General features: G+C 45.8%; 1 protein-coding gene across 1 annotated transcript in view; it reads right to left on the reverse strand.

Annotated features, from left to right (window-relative positions):
• Positions 1-3,442: 3,442 nt before the first annotated feature.
• The window catches only part of SGPP2 (sphingosine-1-phosphate phosphatase 2), a 33,169-nt gene continuing 11,510 nt past the window's right edge, over positions 3,443-25,101 (reverse strand). Inside the window, exons 2-5 of the mRNA XM_027903211.1 lie at positions 23,110-23,268; positions 12,860-13,039; positions 10,295-10,384; positions 3,443-4,246 (exon numbers count right to left, since the gene is read on the reverse strand). Coding sequence (XP_027759012.1) covers positions 3,704-4,246; positions 10,295-10,384; positions 12,860-13,039; positions 23,110-23,268 — 972 coding nt within the window. The 3' untranslated portion in view covers positions 3,443-3,703. The remainder of the gene's footprint in view (positions 4,247-10,294; positions 10,385-12,859; positions 13,040-23,109; positions 23,269-25,101) is intronic.

Below are 25,101 nucleotides of genomic sequence, written 5' to 3' on the forward strand. Positions count from 1 at the left end.
CTCTCTGCTCTAACTCTCAGAATCAGTCTTTTCACATCCCAAAGCCCAATTCCTGCCCCCACTCCCACTCAGTAAGATACCAGTGAATGTCATTGTTCCACAGGAGTGTTTGATGTGTATTTCACAAATCCAAGAAAAAACACAGTCTTACCTAGAAATATCCATATAAGCCAGGCAATTAGGAACTGGATACACATCAAGGTGAGCAAGTTCTAGGGGAAAAAAAATATATATAACAACAAAAGCGGTGATTAAGATTTGCACTAAATGACTGTTCCACAAGAATTACTTTAGGAGCTAACACCAAGATATTTCAGAGCAAGCCAATAATCTTAGAAACTTCTGAAGATCTGGACCCCTGTAAACCCAGTTCTGTTTCTTTATTACGTCTTAGTACATTTGCTCTAGTACAATGTACTTGCTATGACAGAAACTGCATAACTGTTGCAGCAATCGGGCTCACCCCCATCAGCTGTGGGCACTTGGGGCCCAGGGCCATACCACTTCCAGGCAGGGCATGATGCTGGTAGGACAATATGGCCCTACCTGGTTTCAAATACACATCCTTGGCCACAAAACTTTGTTGGGCTGCTCAATGAATGCAAAAATTCAGCTAGACTGAGCAGGAGACGAGGGGCCACCAATGGGACAGCTTGGGAAGAGAGGCGCGTGGTTGCGCTTGGGAATCTGTATAAACTGGGACTCGTTCCCCTCACATCAGTCATTTACAAGTAGCAATAGAGGACACAAAAATGAACAGACAAACACCCAACTCTGCAAAATAGGTATATTTTAAAATTTGAACCAAATACAGTTTGCATTTATTGCATGAATCACATGCAGGTTAATACTATAAAAATACTTGTGCAGCATTTATATATAATTTATAAAATCTTTGTAGCACAAAATAGATGTGAATCAGAACAGAAATTTTACACATAAAGCTGCATGAATGTCCCTGTCAAACTGTGCCTTTCTTGGGACTGATTCATCCCCCAGCTTAAACACCCATCTTGCTGCCAAGTTTTTTCCCAGTTTTGGTCCCATCCACTGCGATGTGGCCCCTCCACAGGGCTCCAGCTCTGCACTGCAGCTGTACATCATACAGCACTCTTAACACAGGGGGTTTAAAGGTGTTTTAAAGCCTGATGGCAGCGCTTCTGTGGCGTGTAGGAGGGAGAGAGGCTGAGGATGGAACCCCATGGATTTGGTGGCCGGAGTCCAGCACTCACCCAAGGGCAAGTGTGACTGGGCATGAGCCCTGCTGAAGGGCTCGCTGAAGCTGTTGGCATGCACATGTGAAGTCCACACAACCCGATATAAAACAGTTTATCCACAGCCTGAACAAATCTAAAAGTGGTTAAAATTTCTGCCTGCATTTCTTCTGAAGATCGACACCCTGGGTTTTAAAGCGGCACAGCCCTTTCACTCCTGAGTGGCTCCCACTCCTCAGAAGAACTCCCAGGTACCGTTTTGGAACTTGATTACATTTATCCAAGCAGTCAACTGATGGCACAGAAACCTCCTTTACATTCTTCAGGTTCATTTTCCTTGCAGCCAGGAAGACAAGCGTGCATGGTTAAAAAGCTGGCTCTCACAGTACATTCTGCCAGGAAAGGCACGGGGGCCATGCTTGGAGCTCTGCAGCGACAGCATGGTAACATTTTTATTTCCAGCCAAGCAGACCACATTCACCACTGTATTTCTCAACAGCTCATTGGTCTAACAGCTGATATATATTTTTTTAAATAAGCAGCCTGAGTTATAGGGATGATCCTCCCATGAACACTCCTAATCTGCTGTTCTACAAGTGTACACACAGTATTGCAGGATGCATGGAAGACCAACTGTGATGCTGTGCAGCACCAGAAAACGATGGCATCTTACCATTACCACATGTTGCAGTCACCAGAGTCACTACTCAGCTCCTTCCACAATGCAGTTTGTGGACACTACTTGTCATCCCTGCATGACAGGAAGGACTTTCCCCTGTCCCTTAGACAGAGGAGATTAATCTGAGTTAACCAGTTTGAATACAAACATCAGTGTTGTGGTAATAACTCTGCTCAGTTGTACGTGGGCAAATGATCTCTCAGTGGAGGCTTTCTTACTAATATCCAAGATAAACTTGTTACAAATCACATAGAATGTTTTGTGTTAGATTTTCCTTGCGGTTTATGTTTGGAGGGTTTTTTTTGAACTCTAAGGGATAAAACCATCCACCCAGAACTAGCCAGCTCTGGCAGTGCCATCAGAAAGCGTGAGCTCTGCCTGATGATGGCACTTTGCTCTTGGATGGTTGTTTCTTCCCCCACACCACCAGTCACTTGCTCTCCCATGCCCCAAACCTGAGCCCTTCCTTGGATTGCTCTGCTGCTTCAGCAGGAGCAGGCCCACAGCTGGGCAGGGAGGGCACAGCCTCACTCCCTGGCACCCCCAGCCCCATGGCAAAACAGCCACTGCTGCCACTCTGGGAGGAATTTTGGCTCTGTGCTTGTCATCTTCAGCCACCTGGACCAAGGGTCTCTAGTTACAGGACACAGCAGAGGCAGCAATTTCTAACCCAAAGTTATCTGTGCCCAGCAATTCCCATGACCCCTCCAAGTTGGCCAGTTGGGGTTTGTGTGGCAAGGTCATGGTAGGGAGGGGTGGCTTCTCTAAGAAGGTGCTAGAAGCTCCCCTTGTGTCCAACAGAACCAGTGCTGGACAAGGCTGAGCCCCTCAGCAACAGCGGCAACACCTCTGGGATAACACAGTTAAAAAGGGGAAAAAACCCTGTGCAACTGCAGCCAGAGAGAGGAGCGAGGATGTGGGAAAGGAACAACTCTGCAGACACCAAGAGCCCTGAAGAAGGAGGAGTAAGAGGCGCTCTGGGTGCCAGAACAGAGATTTCACTGCAGCTTGTCGTGCAGACCACGTGAGGCAGCTGTACCCCTGCAGCTCATGGAAGTCCTTAGTAGAGCAGAGACCCACCTGCAGTTTGTGGAGATCTCACACGGGGGCAGGGGGATGAGGCTGCAACCCTGTGAGAAGCCTGTACTGGAGCAGGCTCCTGGCAGGATTTGTGACCCCCCAGGGGACACATGCTGGAGCAGTTAATGAAGAACTGTAGCCCACAGAAGAACTCACACCGGAGAAGTTTTTGGAGAGGTGTCTTCTATGGGAAGGACCCTATACTGGAGCAGAGGAGGACTGGAAGGAATCCTACCCCAAGGAGGAAGGAGCAGCAGAAACAACGTGTGATGAACTGACTGTAACCTCCATTCCCCATCCCCCTGTGATGGTGGGTGGGAGGAGGTAGAGAATTCAGGAGTGAAGTTGAGCCTGGGAAGAAGGGAAGGGTAGGTGGAAGTTGTTCTTAATATTTGGGTTTATTTCTCATTTTCCTACTCTGATTAGTTTGGTAATAAATTAAACTAATTTCCCCAAGTTGAGTCTGTTTTGCCTGTGACTGTAAGTGCTGGGAGATCTCTCCCCGTCCTTGTCTCAACCAACGACCTCTCTTTTTATATTCTCTCCCCTGCCCAGCTGAGGAGTGACAGAGAGGCTTTGGTGAGCCCCTGGCATCCAGCCACAGTCGACCCACCACACCAGTGCACAGAAAGGCACAAAACACTTTTTGGTTAAGCCACCAGCCGTGATGGAGTTCTCGCGTCTCTGAAGTGGTGGTGCCGCCCGTCACTCGGTGAGGAAGGCGCTGAGCTCACTGCAGCCCCAACAGCTCATGCAGCAGCGGCACAATCACGGTAGCCGTGAAGCCAACTGAGGAGTACGTGATGAACTTATAGGGCACTTCAACTTCCAGTCGTCTCCGGGCCTCCAGGTCACGGATGGGAAACTTGTACTGATAACTCAGCACGCCAAGGACCGCGTTCTTCATGAGCCAGCGCGTCAGCAGAACAACTAAGATGCCTACAAGGAACCTGGCTAGCACAACCACCACTTTAGTGGTGATCAGAGGAAATCCAAGCTGAAAAGTTTTGCTGGCATAGACTGGTGCAGCGTACTGGTTGTTTAACCAAAATCCCACTGTTGCTCCGGCTGCTGCTCCTAAGATAGTAGTGGTGTCCCCCCTAGTAGGGCTGTAATAGTCTAGTTTGGGGTAGTTGTAACATAAGACAAGAGGCACAACTATGGAAAACAGTGGGCAGAAGGGACTAGTTAACAGCAAGTGATCTATCATGTCCCACGCAGGATACAAGAGCACGAGCAGCACGGCCGAAATCAGTGCTCCGCCGATCACATCCTGCAAAGAAATCACATTTAAGAACTTTGTGAGACCTGGAAGGTAAACAAGGTGATGATAGAATACCAATATCTGCATTGGTGGGTGCCCAGTGGTGGAGGAACACACTGAATTCACAGTGAAGGGCGCTATTCATATGCAGGGACAACCTGTAGCCTGTGCTAAACAAAACCCAACCCAGATATACAGAGATACACGTGTATCTATGGACACACATATTTCCCCTGAAAAAGTGAAATTCTCCTCCTCACCCCCTCCCATGTTTTAAGGGCACTCTTCACCTACGACCTCAATGGAAAAGGCACACACACAGCTCCACCTCAGGGACAACCTCGGAGTAAGCTGCCTTCACACAAACCCTTCCCCTCCCATTATCCTACAAGCAATTTCATCACATCAGTAGGATTATCACTTGCTTGCTTTGCATAAACGGGAAGATGCTGTACTTTGTCAGAGGCAAGCTCCCATCTCCCAACCCGGTAACACGAGCTCCAGGGATGAAAAGTGCAGAGCTGTGGGACGTGGTGTGAGTGTGTGTGCCCTGATTTCTGCCAGCCTTGCCAAGAGGTAGGCACCGCCGGGCAGGAATACATCGGGAGGGAATTTGTTGCCCAAGCCACTGAAGTCCGGCTTTCAGTACAGCGCCTGAAGCAAGCGCATAGTTAAACCCTAATTTATTAACAGAGGCAAATAAGGTGTTTTGAGAACTCGATTGTTGCCAGCTACAAAGCTGGGAAAGAAGACAAAAGCCGTGTGTGTACGAGAGCAGCCAGGTAAAAAGCAATAAAACAAGTTTCCCTGCGCTGCTCTCAGAGGCGGCAGTTAGTACTCTAGCCACAAAATACAACCCAAAAGCTGAAGTTAGTCACAGACAGCAGTGTCCTCTTCTCAGGATTGCATCTTTTTCACCAAGTCATGCCAGCTGAATTCTACCATGGTTGGTCACAGTCTGAAAATGAATTATTTATGCAAACTTCACTTTTAGTTGGGCAGGAACGAGGGGACTTTTTCCACAAGAGAAATATTTAATGATATTCTGGGAAATGCATTACTCCAGTATGGCTGAACTTCAGCTGTTTACAACTTCCAGGCAATATATTCACGACATGTTTGGTTTTAAGCAACTCCAAGAGCCATTTTTGCATATTCCTAATACAAATTTCCACTTACATGTATTCCCTCATCCATAACATGAGGATAGCCATGGAAATACACAAAGCTGTTCACAGATGTCAAGTATATAAAATACTATTAGGTGTCCATTTTTCATAACAATTCATCTTTTTACATCCATTTTTAGACAATAACTTAACACACAAAGCATGTTTTGGCCCAACACTAAGTAACTACCTCAACACAAAAGAGCTGAGGACTGCTTCCAGGACTGATGTTCAGAAATCCCATCCCCATCCTGTACCTCTATTTCCCACCCTGCTATTTGTCCACCTCATATTAGAAGAAAAAGTCCTTCTAAATACCCCTCTGTGGGTGATCAAGGAGTGAACTCAAAAGCTGTTCACACGCTTTTCTTTTCCAATCAAAGAGATGTAACCAAACATTATCATTCCCTAACAAAGGCTTTGCTCAGATTTACCCAGCCAACTCCAGCGGTTCCCAACCCAGTTGCAGACAGTCTCTATTTACAAACCTGATTAAAGTCTTCTGAATTTTATTAGCCTTCCCATTCAGCCCCTGTACAGTTAACACAGCTCCTGCAGTTTTCAAGCAGGACCCAGATAACCAGCTCTGCCTCAACCAGTGGCTTGTACCAGGGGTCTCCAAACTGGGTGCACAAGGCAATTAGTGGGGCTAGGGGAAGAACATACCTTTTGCACCACTAATAATTAAATAAAATATACGTATTTTTTCAAAGCAGTGTTTGTTTTACCCCTCTCTTACATGTTTAAAGTCTATTTTGTGCATGTTTTATAACGTTTGTATCAGTACAGTAGTCCACGTAAACAAATCCTAAGTAAATATAAATGTATGGATACGGGGTGTATGTTCAAAATTTTTTACTGAACAAAAAAGTTTGGAGGCCAGTGGTTTATTCTGTTTTTAACCTTTATCGACTGATATATGGGCTTCTCATATATTAGGAGCTTAGAAGCTTACTAGAAGCTGCTGGAGAGCTCAGGACACACCCAGCCACAACCGTCTGTCGTGACTCCCTTCGATCCCGGTGTGCTTGGACAGCTTTGATTTTTTGGACACACAGAGGAGGCAGATGAGTTCCAGACCAACACTTTATACAGGCATTTAGCAGTGAATTAATTATTTCCCCCTCTGCCTGTTAAACTAAGGAGAAGATGGGAAGGGGAGGGTTGGCTCTGATTTCTGCGAGAAACACTGCTGTTCTGGACTCTCCCTGCTGTGCCCCCTGGAGCAGGACCCGAGTTTTTCCCGGGGGTGGAGCTGCTGTTAGCACTCCCAGGAAGCACATTCTTTCCTGTACGCCTGTGTAAACAGATTAGCCTCTCGCCAAGCCCACAATTATAAAGGAATTTTTAAATAAGGGCAGGCACGAATTTTGCTCAAGGTGCAGTACTACCGGCAAAGCTTAAAACCTCCTGTTCCCCTGCTGGGATGCTCCAGCTTCCTCAGCACAGACAAGTCCTCTACAGGTTTCATCCACCACCCCAGAAGGCCCCCCCAGTGCTCTGCAGTTTGGCCCTGCTCCCACACAGCACCAAACATCTGCCCCTTGTCAGCACCAGCGAGGCCTTGCTCCCGTTGATTTGAGATGGAGAGCTGCCAGTTTGCTTTGCTGCCCTAAGAACAGGCCACTGTGGGGTTTCTAATGCTGCACTCCTTCAGATTGTTTTGCCGTGCTCCGGGTACAGAGGAACAACAGAGGCAATCCCCTAGCTGCAGGTGATGCCTGGGATGCAGGACTGGGGGCTTCAAGATGCTCCCTGCCTGTCATCAGGGTCCGTGGGTACCGTCACCACCTGCCATTCTTGCACTGGTCTGCCTTTTTATTTTGCTAAGCCATAGAGCACAGCTTGGTTTAAGATTGCAAAAGTTTTCTGAAGGTGAGACCCTCCTATGCTCTTCCCGCTGAATCTACAGTTGGAATTGCAAACACTCACAAAATCCCCCAGGGTATCAAACCAGCACAAACCACCAAACATGGTGGCACTCAAGCACCTTCCCCGATATTGCCAATCAAAGCAAAAATCACACTTTTCCCACTCTGTCTTGTGCATGGTCACCTATTGCCTGAGTTACCTTCATGTTTTCATTTAGTGTGAAACACCACTCAGTCTCCTAAACATAAATATCTTGTTCCCATTCCTAAAGGTTACTTGATTTTACCCCTCCAAGGACTGTACTACACAGACTGTAAAGTAACGTGAATACGTTCTTTGTTCATCACCTTTAAAATATTGAAGATAATTTCAGGATTAATGGTACTATTAAAAAAACTGCCATACAGCACAGGAAAGGGGCAAGGTGGAAGCTCACTAACACCCCCTCCTGAGCAGGTTGTAACAGTAATAAATGCACCAACACTGAATCAGTGTATCTCGGGGGGAAAACCATTGACTTTGTTTACAGAAACAACCTGCACGTTTATTTTTGGTCAAAAAAAGCGACCTTTTGACTCCTCCCTATACCCTGCCCACAGTGCTGGCCAACACAGGGAATTGTTGCTTGTAACTCAGGGCAGCTGCAGTACCAGTGAGGTTCTCAGCACATCAGCTGTGGCTCTGGAGGGATTGGATTCATCAGCTGAGATAAGAAAGCTTGTTCACTGCACCGAGGCAGGCACCAAAAATTGGGCCAATGTTTTAATATGCCACGCAAAGGGATATTTTCTAAGACACAGTTCTCTGATGAGAAAGGCAAATGAAACAACCACCAGTATTATTGTCTCCAATTGCTTTTTGTTCCATAAAAATAACCCCTAGAACGTTACAGATTAGCTGTTTCAAAATGCGTCCAGATTTTTGCTTTGGCCTTTCCAGGTAATTCCAGATTCCCTCTTTGCCAGGCCTTCATATTCCATCACTTAAAGACCTAAAAGAAATGGCCCTGCCTTTCCCCTGTTTTTCCACACGTGGGACATTCTGGTGTTGAGGTGGTGAAGGTGGGTTGTTGCAACTATTTCACCTCTAAGCAGTGCAAGTGCATTGCTGCCACCCCATTCTCTGGCTGGGTGATGTTATCCCAGTAACAGCCCAGGCAATGGGTGTTTATTGCCTTTTCCCTAAGCATAGTATTCATTCTGGTACAGCTATAATGATGCAGATAGCTCTCATACCAGCTTACTGCCTCTCCAGGTCTTCATTGGTGACATCTCTTCTACTGACACGACTGTGCTTTCTGAGACCACTCCTGATTCAAAAACAAGACCACTGGTGCTGAAATACAAACTGATTTGCAGGGCTGAGACTACAGAAGACAAGCTTCTACACCTGGGCTCCAGCTGTAGCAAAGCACAATGCAACCCTCCTTCTCACTCCTGGTTCCTCAAACAGGAAAAGTTCACTTACACCAGGTTGGTGGATATATGTTATCAATCCATTTACCTCACTAAAATATGATGGTTAATACATAATTATATCCTTGGTATTAAGACCTCAGTTAAAAATCCCTCAAAGTGTGGGAAATGGCTCTGAACTGCACTTGTTCCCCCAAAGAACCACTCACTGCAGGTGGGACAGCAGAACCAGTCACTGTGGGCGGCACAATGTGCTGCAGAGAGAGGGGCAGCATTTGGGTTGCGATCTTTGGGCCTTTCCCCAGCTCCATTCCCACCATGGCACATACAGGAAGAAGAACCCAGCAAGGAATATTTGCCCTTTTGAAAGGCAGCATTGCTCACACGTCAACTAAGGAGCTTTTTTTCTTTTTTTTTTTTGGTTATTTTAAAGCCCTTTTTTACCATGTCAAAAGCACAAAGGACTTGTTCTTCTTTACCCTAAAATCCATCTAAATATAGTGGGGTCTTTCACTATAATGGACCAGCAAGAGAAGTATGCAAAGAATTTTTAGTGATTGACTTAAGGTCACTAGCCAAGAAAGGATGTCCCCAGCTTCGATGTAAGATATTGTTTTGATCCACTAGGCCTGAAAAGGAAGGTCAAGCTATATTTTATAGCTAACCCTAATCTCATAAGGGCTCTCTTTCTTTCAGTCACCAAGTCTCATTGCAAACATAATTACTGCTTAATAAAAAAGATTAAATTGTTTATGCACATGCAACCAACAGTGCATATCAAACTCCTGCAGGGAAGTAGCCAGGATTTTCTATCCATACTTGGGAAGCTGAACCACCACCTTGATCACTGTATTTAATGGATAAATAGTGCTTGCTCTTGTCAGGAAGGAACCAGTTACTGTGTTATCACAGGTACACTGAAATCTGTTCCTAAAACAGGACTGATGTCTCCAAGCAACTGTGCCCAACCAATCTGTCACACAAAGTCACAGATATTTTATGATTATTTTCGGACAAAGTATTTCTGCATCCTAGTCCTTTGAGAATTATTTTCCTTCCAGCTGAAAACAAGAAACTTGTAATGATATTTTTATAATTGCCCCTTGTATGGTAACAGGAGACCTGCTGTCCCCTGGGCCCCCAAGGGCAGCTCACTTGCCATGGTTTACCCTCGTGACTCACCAACCTGCTATTCCTGCCCCGACACTCCCAGGCTAAACCAGCCCAGGGTATTTCTCGCTGAAAACAGTGATACTGTTGCACAAAAGGCTTAGCTAAGGAACAGCCTCAGTTACCCAAGTGCATTCCTCACAATTAAAATTTCAAAATAGAGAACTACAATTGAGATGCCACCCCAACCTCACCCGGCTCCTCAACCTCCGCACGCTTCTGCCTCCCAAACACTACAAACCATTCCCCTGTGCACTCAAATAGCAATAGCCTGAGGGTTCCCTCACACCTTTTCTGAATGTACAGCCTGAAATTCAGTGGCACAACTTTTATATCCCTTGTGGTGGCACGGCCAAGGCAGGTCACCCATTGTTTGAAGAGTGGGAGATGGGAATTGCTGTAGGAAAGCAGAGCTGGAGGCACAACCTTACCAGGACTGTGTGCATCCCCGTGTAGAGCCTGCTCAGACACACCAGGGTCGAAAACACGAACGCTGCTACCAGGCCGAGTTCAAATGGATACTGTGAAAAGGAGGGGAAAAAAAAAAATAAAATAAATACACCCATTACACCAAGCAGCCGGACTGACCTAAGGATGTCATGCTGGGAGGTGGCTCCTGAGCTGTACTTTCCTGAAGAGATTATTGTGACCTCAGCAGAGACCCCACATCACCTAATGTGCAATCCTGCTAGAAGGTAATTTCATTACCTGTCGTGCTGCTTTTGCAAAAATCTAGTCTCAGTGTGGGGAATCCTGGGAAACAGACGGCATTTGCAGAATTGTTCCCTTACAGTATCTACCTTTAGCATGTTAGTGCCAAAGACCTTTAGGAAAAAGGCACAGCCTGTACAAGCGATGTCCAAGGTTGCACTGCAGCCTCAGCTCAGCCGAGGGGATTGTGACAGCCCCAGAGCCTGAGCAGAAGTGTGATCAATAGTCCTTGAGCAGTGGGCTGAGAGGGGAGAATCAATGTCTGGGCTGAAACCACAATCTGGCTTTTAGAGCAGTCAGGACCGCTCATCCCCGTGACACTTAAAAGGTCTAATCATCTTCTTATGAAGTTGTTTTTGATTAATTCCCTCTCCAAGATGCCTGGAAAGAAGCATTTGAATAAATCAACATTTAAAAAGGAAAAAAAAAAACCCTCCTACATTTGGTAAAGAATAAGCTTAACATATTAGCCCTTAATCTACTCATTCAAATCCTGAAACTGAGTGGGCTGCTGGGTTCCTTTCAGTCCAAAATGGAGATTTTTCTGTAAAAAATAAACCAACTCAAAATACAAAAAACTGAAGTTAATTCACCCAATTTGACACAGTCTCCATCTTCTGCCAGAGGCTGCCAACTGACCAGGGTGGCCACAGGTCAGAGCAAAAATGCATCTGTGGAAATTTTAAGCATAACAACTATTTTCTGACCCTTTCACCCGGTATATTCCAACCACCAAATAGAGAGCCCAGACCCAGCTGCAGATGTCACTCCCAGTTCACAAAACACTACTTTTCTCTCTTCCCTAAGCCTTCAGAGGATTTACACCCACTTCACTCCCCCCTCAGCAGGCAGCCTGGGAGCTAGTCCAGATCAGTAATTGATGATTAGGGCAGCTTGAGAAGATAGGAGCATAATGTTCTGGAAGATTTTTCTGTCCTAATAGAGGCAATTAAATAATTTAATTATTTGACAGCAGTTTTATTGTTCCACGGCAGCTTCCAAGAAGCGCAAGGCACCCTGTGAAGAGCTGCGTGTCCCACTGGTCACTTGTTGATTAAGGAGGAGGAGAAGGTACTGCTGACCAAGTCTTCTTGGCAGCTCTGACACATAGGATGGATCTGATCTTCCAAGGATGACAAATAACCCATCTTATGGCTTCCTGTCTCCATCCTACCGTCAAGTTGCTCTGGGCAGTTACCACACAGTGACCAGGGAGCAGTGGGCTGGCAGCACAGCTTTGGGCACGACTGACCTGCTCACTTGTCCCCGTGCCGTGGGCAGGAGAAAAGCCTGCTGCTTCACAGCTGGGACCAGAGGGGTCTGGAAGTTAAATCATCTCAGAGATGTCAGTGTAACCCAGAGATCCCCACTGCTATGAGCTGCAGTCCCAGGACACAGCACCGTTCACTGAACAGTGACCTCCTTTCTCCCTGCACAGGGGACACTGCACTGCAGGGGGGACACCCAGGGACACTGTGACAGCAAGACCCCCCCTGGTTGTACTGCAAGCCCTCTTGGCTACGTGGATTTATCCTCGAAATACACTTGAGAGGGCTGAGAAACACGCTTAAGTACGATGCAGCCAGGAAGTTATTATTGCTGGAGTACAGGAAATGCATGCTTGGATTCATAAAATGAAATGAAAATAATCATCATGGAGAAATGAGTTTTCAGGAAATAAACCTTTCAGAAAGATAATGGGAGAAAATAATGATGAAACATCCCCAAGCAGCCTACAGCTCCAGTGCAGTGAAATTGCTGCTACTTCTCTGGCAAACAGGCTCTCAAATCATGTTGTATGCTGTTAGCCTAACACGTTAGAGCCAGGGGATTTCCAAGGATGCTCTTCCTTTCATACAAAAGTCAGGTGGTACAGAGCTCCTTGTTTTCCCTGGGAGCTGGCCTGTCCTGATGTACAGCAGTGACTTGGTGGGCACGGGATGAGCATAAAATGCTGGCACTGGGCACCTTCCCTCCATGGTCACCCCATGTGAGAAAGTACGGGGAACTCACCAAACCATGGCATGGCAGTGCAGCCTGCCCACAGTTCAAGCTAAAGAAAGGAGATTTCCACTAAATTTCTTTTTGTGTCTATTATTGGCCAGCTACAGGTAACCACAGGAAAGAATACATGCACATTTGTGAAAAAAAAATACAGAGCTCCTCTGAAAGTGGCAATAGCTTTGGATTTGCCAGCTTTGTGTAGCTCGGTGGAAGCAGACACGTCCTTTTTTTCAGATATGTATTTTCTTTTTCTTCTCCTCTTCTTTTTTTGTACCCCCTACCTTGTACTGGTTCATGGTTGCAATGAAAAAGGAGAAGGAGATGGCTGTGGCTGCCATGGCGTGGGTGGAAGGCATTCCGTACTCCGCATTCGTCCTCATTTCCAGCTTGACCACAGGTGGTGAGAGGGGCCGAGGCCACTTGAGGATGTCCTTGGAGACCTGGCCTATGTACATCACAATCTGGGGACAGGAAAGGCCACAGGGCAGTCAGTCAGCGCAGCCAACCCCCATGCAGCCCACCCAAGAACCACCTGTATCTCTATGCCTTCTCCTGCAAAATCCACCCCTCCAAGCGCAGAATTTGCCCGCTGAATTATTAAAGGGGTTTCCATTAGCTCAGCCAGCGAAGGAAGCGGTGGTTTTACTGCGCCGTGTGGTAACCTGATCAGAAGTGGGACCAAAAGGAGGGTTGGCTGACGAGATACAGCAATACAGGACAGTGTGAGACAGGCAGCTGGCTCCCACCCCATGCCAGAGAACTTTAAGTTTCCTTCCTACCCCTCACACCCACTCTCCTTCAAAGAAAATAGCTATAAGAGAAATTTTTCCACCACCATCTTCGAATCACTGCCTTGCCCAGCCGTGTCCCTCCCAGCTGCGTGCAGCACCAGCTCCCCCATTCCCAGCAGCTCCCACTCCACCCACTGCATGAGGTGCTGCAGGAAACCCTCTGGGATGCACCACCCCTGTGGTTATTAAATGACAACCTCGGCATCCTCAGAGAGGCAGCAGAGGGAGAACTGGACAAGCAACATGAAGTACCAGTTCTCCTGCCTAACTCCCCAGTAAAAAGGCTTTTGTTCCCTGCTTGGGACACCAGAGGTTTAAGCAAAGGCTCCATTTATTAGCTCTCAAGCAGAGCGACACTATTTTTGGGGGGAAATGTTGCATTCTCAGTTCAGCAACAGAAGTAGAGGCAAAGCTGGCCAGCATCCCTAAGAGGTGCAGCCCATCCAGCCAGGCCCAGGGCACCCACTGTGTGGACATCCTCTGGTCCTTAGCACCCTCTTTCCTGCAGCAGGCTCTCAGCAGCCAGTGAGGACTGAGAAAAACCAGCTGGGCTGTCCCTGAAGGATGCATTTCCTTTCCATTTCCAGCTTCCTCCCTTCAGATAGTGTAGCCAGACATAGGCAGAGAAGGCTCTTCAAAACAAAGTAAACCTTTTTTTCCTTTTTTTTTTAATACAAAAATCAGGTTAACTGATGTCTACCACAAAAGCTCAGTTGCTGTGTGAGACGGCTCGCTGTTCTGCTTCTCACACTTCCACTAGCAAAGGAGGGGTCTTAAAATAACATCCTTCCCATGCTGGTGTTAGCCATATGCTACAACAGCAACACCATCATCTACTGCCACATTTGTCAGCAGCCACATTGCATCCCTCTCTTTCCCACCAACCGTTTAAAAAATGGCTTCACATTGAAAGAAAGACATCAGGATTCAGGATTCACATGTCAGGACCAGGAAAAAGCCAAAAGTCATGTCCTTTTCTCTACAGCAAAGCACACGCTGCAGGGAGTGATAGACTTACATCCAGCACCAGAGCCTGGAAAAGTGACTGCTGGTGCCTTTGCAGGCTTTATCCCTCAGCATATGAATCACATTACTGTCTTATTATCAGCACCAGCTGTGACACTCCTGGCTGCTCCTACAGACACACAGGGCACAGGGGAGACAGCAAAGACCCTGCCCCAGACCGTTCACACTAAACAAAGGATCAAGGAACAAATGTCTTTTAGAAAACACTGTGTGGGTTTATTTGGTTAATGCTACCAAGTTTCCAAATGGATGCAGGCACATCTTTGGAAGTTAATTAAATTCCAGGGTAGAAAGCAAAGTTACTCTCTCCAGCCAGCAGAACACAAAACATTGAGGCTGCCATTTGTGATACCATCTGAGAGGCAAGGTAGGACGAGCCAGTTTATCAGCAGTCCTCTGTAATAATGACTTCCACTTGTGGAAGTATTATTAGCACTGGTAAGAGCATTACAGGAGAGGAAATGAGTCATCTCTAAAATGAAGGCTATGCTAGGACTCCTCTGATGGTGACAAACAGGCTGAATGCTGGAGGTGGTGTGGGTAAGCAAAAATACCAGGCTTCCTCACGACACCCTCCTTTCTGGCATTCCAGATTAAATTCTGACCCTTCTGCTTTTCAAAAGCGCATATTGTATAGCCAGTAGGGAGAGGTGAGACAACCTCCATAAAAGCACGAAGACGAATCCAGAGCATGCTCGGACTAAGCACTGATCTCTGACACACCAGACCTTTGCCTTGAGCTTATCTGGGTACCGTGCACGTGCCTTTACGCACAATGTCCCGGATTATTTGGAAGAAGCAGCAGTTGTGGGTGCAGTAAAACATCCCCCACCAGCTGAACTGGTAGGCTTCTCCAAGAGGTGAGAGATGGCAAGTGCTCATGTCTAAAGGCCAGCCAGCACAGGGGTTGCTCTGCTTTGCCTGTACCCCACGTGCTGCTCACACCCGCTGGAGGAGCCAGACTAAAACCACGCTCATCTCAGATTTAAAATAAAACCCCTTCCAAAAGTTTTTCTGTACCTGTGTACATTTCCACCCAAGGGGTCTCCCTTCAGCTCAAGGCTGAACACTGAACAGAAAAGGCAACAGGCTCTCAACCACAGAGCAAGCAGGTGCTGTTTGCTCTCTTGCAGGCATGGCAAAGAGCAAAACCCAGAAGCTAATAATGTCTCCATGCTTAATTGTTCTGTTTGCTTCTTCCTTGCATTGCTGACATTTTTTGCCTACCTAGAGTGCTGTGGCACAGACTGTGCCTGAGCTGCCATCCCTCCCAAGGGTCCCGCATCTGTAACCACACAGGCTGAACAGAGTGGCCAAGGGCAGCAAGCTGGATACACCAGTGTTTTTGTCTAAATCCAAGCCCATAGACACTATTACTCAGTTTTGGATCCTGTGAATTTCCTGCTCTTTTCTCATACACATCCACACCTTCCAAATGCAATGGGAATTACTCTGAAGTCTTCCAAGTTAAATCCTTACAAAAAATGTAAGCAGCAATAAAAAAAAATATATATATGGGTAAAGACTTCTTACTTGTTCCCCTCTCAAAATCATTTTTTTATTAATACTGTAAGCAACTTAAAATCAAGACTTTCCTCCCTGGTGCCTACCAGTACAGCTGGGGTGGCCTGTGCTGTGCGAGGGCAATAGCAATCATTTACAGTAAGCCAGGACATCAGGCGAAGGAAAGGCAAAGATTTATTGCCACTTTGGGTCAAGAGCATTACATTTTACTACACAAAGACAATTGGCAGTTGCTATAGCAGCACAACAGCCTCTGTAGTCTTTTTCTGAGAGCTTCCTCTTAATTTGCTCTGAGTGGTACATATGGTCTATCTCCAAAAATATATCCTCACCTCGGCCTTTGCATCAGGGTAAACAAGGTGAATCTATCTTTTTCATTTTAACAGATCTTGCTTTACTGAGCAATCACAGAATTAAACTTGAGGCATTAGCATCCCCACAGATCCTGACGCCAATTCATTTATTCCAACTGGAACAGTTGGAACAGGAGTTCCCTCTGGAGTGAGAGGCTGCTCCCTTCCCTCTGAGCCTCTTAGTCCCATAATGTGACCTGTTTCCTTGGACATTTGCATGCCTCTGGTATTGAGTCAATCATCTGAGAAGAGGTTTTTCTCACCTGCAGGTGCTGTCTGGCATTTGCAGTGGTTTTTCCCTCACTCCTCTCTCAGTTGCTGCAGGCAGCACTCCTGTGGCAGGAAGCAAGAGCGCTGCAAGCAGATCTACTGCCACAGTGCAGATGCACAAGAGGGCAGACAGACACACAGCCAAGCAAGTTCTGCATGCAGAGGCATGGCACCAGAGCCTCAGGGCACGATTTCCCCTGTGGAACATTCCTATGGCAGCTGCCCAGACCCCGAGTCTGGCAGGATTTAGGAAACGGGCTGAGTGCTGCAGGTGTGCTGTGTGTCGGCATCCTCCATCACCCCTCCCCTGCCACAGCCTCCGCACAGCAGGGACACACCTGACTCTCCCACAGGCACCTGAAGGTCAGGAGGAGCGACTCTTCTGGTATTCTGTAATATTTCAGCTAACAAAGAGAAACCAGAACACGTTTATTTTCAACTTCTGATTTTACAGCTCTCCTATCTGTGCTATTGATCTACTAAAAGGATAAGATGAAATTCGAGAGGAGACACGGTGTCAAAAAGCATTGGCGGCTTCTTCCCCGAGACTCACAGTGTGGCAGTCTGACTTTGAATCTGCTGCTTTGGCTCCAAAACAGAAACTCTATAATCTGGCTCTAGAAACCCTGGCCTGCAGTAGCATATGTCATCTTCTCAGAAAGGAAACTCACAGTTTGAAAACGACGTTGCTTTGGGTTTTTTCCCATAACACTGTGCACTGATAAGAGTGACCAAGCATATCAGGGGGGGAAAAAAAAGAAGGATGCACTATTAATAAACTGGCATTTGCAGATTAGTCAAGCAGAAGCAAAATTGTATGTGGTTGCCGAGGCAGGCGTGACTTTCATTTACCATACAGGAATTAAACCAAGCACCCAGCCTGCACCATTCACAGCTTCTGTTCTCAGCATCCCCCAGAGAAAGCTCAAGTGACCAGAGAAACACTGCAGCACAAAATAGCTGTGACTGTGTCCCTCGAGCATCACTTGGTTCAAGGGGGAAAGAGAAGCAGGGCAAGGAAGAGAACATTCTTGTGGAAATACTCCTCCCACCCCCGAGTCAATGCCAAGAACCGAGGTTTGGCATCAGGAAAATACACCATGAAAGTCACTGAGCAGCACTGTTGGTCTTTAGCCCTGGCAGCAACCCACGTGGAGGAGGCTCCGTAGGGCAGAGGAGCCCCAGGCACCCCCAGCCTGGGGGGGCCCTAAGCCACCCTCTGATTGTATCCTGCTCCCCATCCCCTCCTTGAACCACCTGGCTGCTCCCTGCATGCAGATATGCTGATGGCACCCATGCCTCATGGGAGAGGGCGTGTGGCTGTGGGAACTCAAGGATCTGCCATTTCCAGCATGGCTATTGTTTTCCAGGAAACACATCAACCTTGAGCTGGCTGCACAGGAACTTTTACATGTTTTCCAAGGGTTTAGTCGGGTTCAATGGGGCATTCAAGGTCACACTGAGCTGGTGGGATGCTCAAACACTCAGGTTGTCCCAGCTCCATAACGGGAATAACAAATCTAGGAGGCAGGTCTCCAGCTCAACACAAGCATCACAGCACACATACCATGACAAGGGTCAGCAGGAGACAGGGAGAGGGAAGAGGCACTATGGACAGCTCCCTAGAAAAAGTTATATATACATATAAGGAGGGGGGGCTTCGTCTCAATTCAGGCTTCAGAAACCCAAAACCAGAACAAGATCTCGTGCTTCCAGAAGTACAACCAACCAACACCCTAGCACATTCACTCTGTCTTTAAAAGAAGCCTTTGGACAAAAACTGTAAGGGAGTTGACTGTCTTATAATGGGCTCAAAGAAGGAAATTTGGGGCCAGTCTCCTGGTAGCAGGAAAGAAGTACTGTCACACTGAACTGGTTTGTCATTAACACCTAAAATTGGTTTTACCTCGTAGATCTAGTGACATACAAAAGGTTGCCAATTTAAACTTCACCTTAAATGATTCACAGCTGGTCTCAGTTGTGAAAGCCTCACTGGCACTCTTTCTTCAAGGGTGGAGTACAGCTACCAGTTCTTACAAAATTCCATTTCTATCAACATTTTATCAACTTGCACATGGCATTTTCTTTTAGGGACCAATTATTTTTGTATTCTGACATTATGTAGTTACTTATGTGCCTGAATACAGTTTTACATGCTCTTGTGCAGTATAATATATGGCACTTTCAAGAGCTTGACTTTTGAGTGACTATGTTTATCAGCTGTTCTAGGATTGTTTTGGTGAAATGTAGCAAAAGCAGTAAAACTAACAAGCACATAAGAATTGTTAAACCCAAAGTTTACTTAAAAGTGCATTTTCAAAGCAGTGCTTGGGGATTCAACAACCTCACAGTAATGTCAGTGGCATCCCAATTGCAGGTAAACTCCTGCTGCTCAGGAAACTCCAGGTTACTCGGAGAGATGGAGTTGAGAGCTCATCATTCCTGAGTAACGACGTGGTGACAGTCTGCAGAAAACTGCTCCTCTGGAAAGCAAGATGCTAAATGGCCATAGACTCAGGACCTTCTCAGACTTGCTGAAAATGTCCACACCCAGTGCTGCTCAAGGAGCCCAGAGGGGCTCACACAGCCTGGCATCACCTGGCACCCAAACCTGGCATCACCTGGCACCCAAACCCTGCCTTCCTTCGGAGCTGCCGCCTACCCCTGAGTCAGCAGCTTATCGCTGTCACATGCCAGCAGCTTCCACACCTGCCCCAACAAAGTCCACGCTGGCCAGCTCTTATTTATATTGCATAAATTAAAGTTTTATAGGCTATAAAGAAGTGTGGATACCCTAGGGGGAAAAAAAAAAAAAAAAGAACGAGAAAAAAAGATTTCCAGGCATGCTGAACAGCAAACTGAAACTGTAACTATTTTTATCCCCAGTCTCTAGCTCTGAAATTCCACACCAAAATAAAGCTTTCAGACCTGAAAGAACTGCAGAAAATAAGAAACAAACAAACAAACAAACCCAAAGTGAGCTTTCGCCTCTTGACCTGAGATGTGCAGTGAATTTAAAGTACATTTGGGACCTGGTTTGTGTGAAGCTATTTTCCATCTCTGTACTTCCCGGTTGAACTCACAACAGTCACAGGTTTCAAAGCTTTGTCTGTGCAGGTTCAAGAGCTTTTACTTCAAATTTCTGGAGGAGAGAAGCAAAGACACCGGAGTACCTTCAGCACTGACCCAGCATCTTGCTCAGAAGTTTCAGTTATTTCCTCCATCTATCCAGAAAGGTAAAACCTGCACATATCCTGTGAATCCTCAGAGGAAAGACACCACTGGAAGCACAACGTGGTGTTTGAAGATTGCACAACCAGCACTTCCCAGAGCCATTCACCTAAACAGGAAAGCACAAGTACCTGGCCTTGGGGACCCAGGGCTGGAGAAGATATCGCAGGGTACCAAGTCCACTCCTCTGCTGCTGCTGAAATAAAACCTCTCCATACTTTTTCTTACTGCCCTTCATCCTTCTAGGGCTATTTCACAACCTTTGGTTTCAACTTAAGTTATTTATGACTGCCTTATACATGTTTCTTCTTGTGACTGCACTTTCATTTTAAGAAACTCCTTTCCCATAGTGTTTGCAGCCAGCCCCATTCTCTCTCCAACTTCATTTTGTTAGAGACTTATCTAAGTTTTCAGTCTTTGCTCAGAAAATAGTCTGTTCCTTAATCATCCCTGGCCCTGCTCCAGTTTGAAATTATCTTTCTCAAATGGGGGTGACTGGCTCTGCATAAAATATTACAGATAAGATGGCAGGAAAGCTTTGTACACAGCATTAATACTGCTTTAATTTTTAAGGGAAGAAACTCCCCTGATTCATCCTGGGAAACTGCCACTATTTCCAACTTGCAGCAGAAGCTCACAGGTTTAAGTTGGAAACTGCACAAACCAAAGTACCACCCTCAGCACCCTCCTGTTTCTCCAGTGCTCACAGGCAGCCCCACCTGTCCTGGCAGAAGATCTCACCTTCTTTGTCACCACCATCCCTGCCTGCTGTATTCCCAACGTACCAGGCTCACAAAAAAGTCATTGCTGGTCCACTCTCCCTGCTGAAGATCTTCACTAACAGCCCCTCCTCATCCTGAACATCCCCTTTAAAGGGAACTACCAGTACCTTCCCCTTAGGGCTGTCCTTTTGATACCAACTCCTTTCCCCTGATGGGTAAGAGCCTTCTGCAGAACATGCCTGGGTGCTGCACTTGCCCCTTCACACTGATCCCAGACTTCAACTGGCAGCTGTTGACAGAGATATCAGGCAGCCTGGATTTTTACTTTTATCTAACACAGCTCTTCTTAGCACCCCCCATCATCATCATCATCCATTCAGAAGCATTTCTTCAGAACTCCGGATTGCAGAGAGCCTGCAGATCTGCACTTCTGCTCACCACCACGTCCCCAGGCAGGTGTCCTTCCACTGCTATCACCAAAAACCTCCCAGTTAGCTAAAAGCACGGCTTTGCCAGGCAGCTAAGCCAATTGTGCTGTCACAAATGTGACTGAGACCAGACTGGATGGGGCTTTGAGCAACCTGGTCTAGTGGCAGGTGTCCCTGCCCACGGCAGGGAGGATGCAAGTAGGTGGTCTTTAAGATCCCTTCCAACCAAAGCCATTCTATGATTCTGTAAGACAGAACAGCACCACTTACAGCACTGTTAATGCCAGTTCCTGCTCACAGCAAGAAACTTACCCAGCTGAGCTTGCCATAATATTAACACACAGCCTGCACAGACATCTTTAGTCATTTCACAATTACATATAATTAGCATGTTTTAAAAATACAGATTGTCATAAGCCCATGTATTTAAAACAACTTCCCCTTTTCATTATAAAGTGCAACTCCACAACTCCCTCAGTAACTGGAAAAATAATATTAATAATTATAATATCACATACTCTAATTACAGAATCACAGAATATGCTGAGCTGGAAGGGACCCATAAGGATCATCAAGTCCAGCTCCTGGCCTTGCACAGGACCATCCCCAAGAATCACATCATGTGCCTGAGGGTGTTATCCAAACGCTTCTTGAGCTCTGCCAGGCTTGGTGCTGTGACCCTTTCCCTGGGGAGCCTGTTCAGTGCCCAGACACACTCTGGGTGAAGAACCTCTTTCTAATATCCAACCTAAACCTCCCCTGACACAACTTCAGGCCATTTGCACAGGTCCTGTCACTGGTCACCACAGAGAAGAGATCAGTGCCTGTCCCTCGTCTTCCCCTCATGAGGAAGTCACAGACTTGATGAGGTCTTAAACCAGACTAGATCTGGTCAGTACTCAGATGAACTCCTCGCAAGAAAAAGGCAAGGTAAGTCTGCATAAAGGCATGTGAAGAGCTCTAAAGAGTCATTTTCTGAGCAATATGCAAACGCAGAAGGCAGTGACTACCAATTTTCATCTTCTGTGGCATGTTTCCAGAAGCAGTAGGTGTACTCCTGGCCAAAACCCAGCTCTAATTATACAGTGTCCACCTACTTCTACATTTCACTTGTAAGTTATTTTTCATGTTCTCTCCATAAAATGCGTTGACTAGCGTTGTTGGCACAGAGCAATTCTCTCCAAGACCATGTGCATTTGAAGTGTATTAGGAATTCAAGTAGTTTTTATTATTTCTTATCATGTTATTTGGTCAAAAGACAGAATATTTTTAAAAAGAACTGACTAAATCACAGAGAAGCTTCACTGTAAAGAAAAAAAGTTAGCTATTGAACCCAAGTTTTTACCCAACTTCAATTTCTTAAATCAATTGACAGCTAAACCTCCAGGGTCTGCCATCTGCCAGAGGTGCTCACTTACCTCCCGTCTTTGTTCTAAAATAGTTGTATTCGGGCAGTAAAGATCTGATCAATACCAAGATGAGCAATGTCAGTGACAAAACAGCCAATCTCAGCCTGAAGTGCCTGGTTATCTGCTGTTTTTTTCAGTGCCAGAATGGAAATACATTATTCTGGATACCCACAAACCACACTTGTGAAGGCTGAAGCGATGGAGAAACCAGTTAATTTGGGAATGCTCTCGTATTAACAAAAAAATCAATGCTTTTAAGTCTTAGCTTTCCACAGATAATCTGATTTCCCCCCTGCCCCTCAAATTACTGCTTATCCTACTGCAGCCTGCACATCCCCTTACTATCAGGCTTACAGTAATTTCAACCAAGCAAGAACTATATGAAGTTATATAGAAGAAATTAGAATAAGAGAGAGGTTTCCCAAAGTGATGAAAAATTATCCTAAAATACTATGACACATTGGGAAGGAAGTGTTTTCCCAACTGTTCTATGTAAACCTTATCAAAAGCAGCTGAATCTGTGATTGGGCTGGGAAAAAAGTCAGGCCAAGATGTGGCAGAGATGAATAGACACCCTGTGTCAGCTAATGCCTCTCAGCTCCTCTCTCAGCATCACAATGCCTCTGATTCCTGAACACACTGAACATTCCTGAGTTATGTATAAATAGTGTCAGTGCTTTTCTTTGAAGGGATTTTGTTTATTTGAAGGGTTATTCTTAAGTATTCATTTGCTATGGATACAGAGGCAACATTTAAATTAATCACAGAAATACTTACAGACCAAACAATTATCATTCTTCTAGATACAGAGTGGTCAATATTCCAGTAGGTAAACGGGAGGAAAGTGATGTAAAAAATCTCTTCACCCAAAGCAGCTGAAAACCTGAACAAGTAGTAGTAGAAGTAGTTCTTCACAATATACTTCTGTGTGCAGCCCTGGAAATAGAGAATTTTGCAAAGTTTTATTGAATTAGAAAATCACAGCAAACATTCAAGATACTTTAACTGCCACAGTTCCCCGTCCTTAAACCAAACAACTTGTTGTAACAAGTGTCAAGAAATGAAGTTCAGCTTTTATAGTAAAATGAAGGCTATAGTGATAGCTCAACTACGTTTCCTGCAGAGCAGAAATCTATTCAGGCTAATTAAGTTGACAAAAACTTTCAAGAGATTGGATCAGCCCTTCCTCCAGGGTAATAAAGAGTATTTCATAAAAGGGTACTGATGTGCTGAGTTTCTACATCTGTAGACAAAGCCAGCATTGTTTTCACTGGAAATGTGTTGAGATGAAAAACAAACTGCAATTAGCAAAACACTTCATTTAGAATTTGCCTCGTTATAGCAGGCAAAGCTGACCCTGCTAGTTGGAGAAATTTGCTGCCAGGTCCACTGACAGCAGCATTCCCAGCACTGCCCTCAACCCCGGGCTCTCCCATTGTTTTCCCCTGGATCTGCTCGGTTTCCAGGGGGAAATAAGGCTGCGAGTGGGCAGAGAGGAGCTGCCCCTGTCACCACCAGATTTTCACCTCAGTATCTTTAAGTGACAACCACCAGGCTGTCTCTTTAAACATTACCAGCAGATACGTTGCAATCAGTGACACTTTAGCACCTTATTTACTCATTTTATTAAGCTAGATATTTCCTTCAGTCTCTGGATTGGCAGCTGGATGATATCATAAGATGTACCCCACCTAACATGTTCATATTCTCTCTTCTAAAAGTTGACACCCAGCCCTCCAGGGCTGAGAAGCCACAGAGCAGCACTCATTGCTAAGTCCATGACTTTGTTCACTTGGCCAAAGTGTCTAGAAAATGTTTGCTGCTGCTGCTGCTGCTGTCGCTTTTTGGGACTAAGACACCACTAAGAACCCTCACACCCTGTCAGCAAGAGCAACACGCAAGCCAATCACATTGTATAGGAGCACCTGTACACTCAAGGAAAATAAAGGAGATATATATATATACACACACATAAATGTATATTAAGAGAATTTTTGATTTGGGGAAGGAGCAAAGCAGCCAATCTTAGTCTCACTCCATCTATCCCCAAAAAATTAATATAGAGGTTCCCTATGTAAATATGAGATGAAAGAACTTCCTAAAGATGAGAACTGAGAAAGGATCACAGAGGTTTCAGCATGGACACACTAAGCTAAGATATAGCTTTGACATAAGCTAGCAAAACTCTTCTAATAGGAACACTGTTATGCTCAGAGTGGTCTGTGTAACTCATTTACCAGAGAGAAACTCTCATCCTGCATGCTAGTGAGAAAATGTAAAAATTGTCTAAGGAGTCTAGACATGCAATTGTGACTCACTGTAAGAGCCATTAGAAGTTCCAGTCGCTGCATCTGCTTTTAATGCAGAGATAAGGCAAACTGCATGGACACAACAAAAGCAAGATGGAAAGAAGTTGCATCCGTTCACCTGTCCCAGAAAAAACACAACTTAAAATTGATTTTTGTGTCAATAAATAGAAAATAAGAGTCAACGCTTCTGAAATGCCAGGGTCAGGGGAGTGTTCCCCCATCTATCAGTAGCAGAGGTCACAGAGGAGTTACTGGCATCCCTCTAGGATAACACAGTAGCATGCTGGGGCTGGCAAAATGACTGAGCAATCAGTCTGAGTGTCTCTAGTCTCATCTGCCACTTAGAAAACACCCCCAATGCAATTAGCACTTCCTCTAAGGTATTAGGAATGATGTGCTTGTGTGTTTCAGCTCAAGATGATCAGACATATCCCTAAGGTAATGTTTGTATACTTGGAAC

The sequence above is a fragment of the Empidonax traillii genome, unplaced genomic scaffold, assembly GCF_003031625.1.
Source record: "Empidonax traillii isolate 1590-97213 ecotype Southwest subspecies unplaced genomic scaffold, ASM303162v1 scaffold943:size483155, whole genome shotgun sequence".
Lineage (NCBI taxonomy): Eukaryota > Metazoa > Chordata > Aves > Passeriformes > Tyrannidae > Empidonax > Empidonax traillii.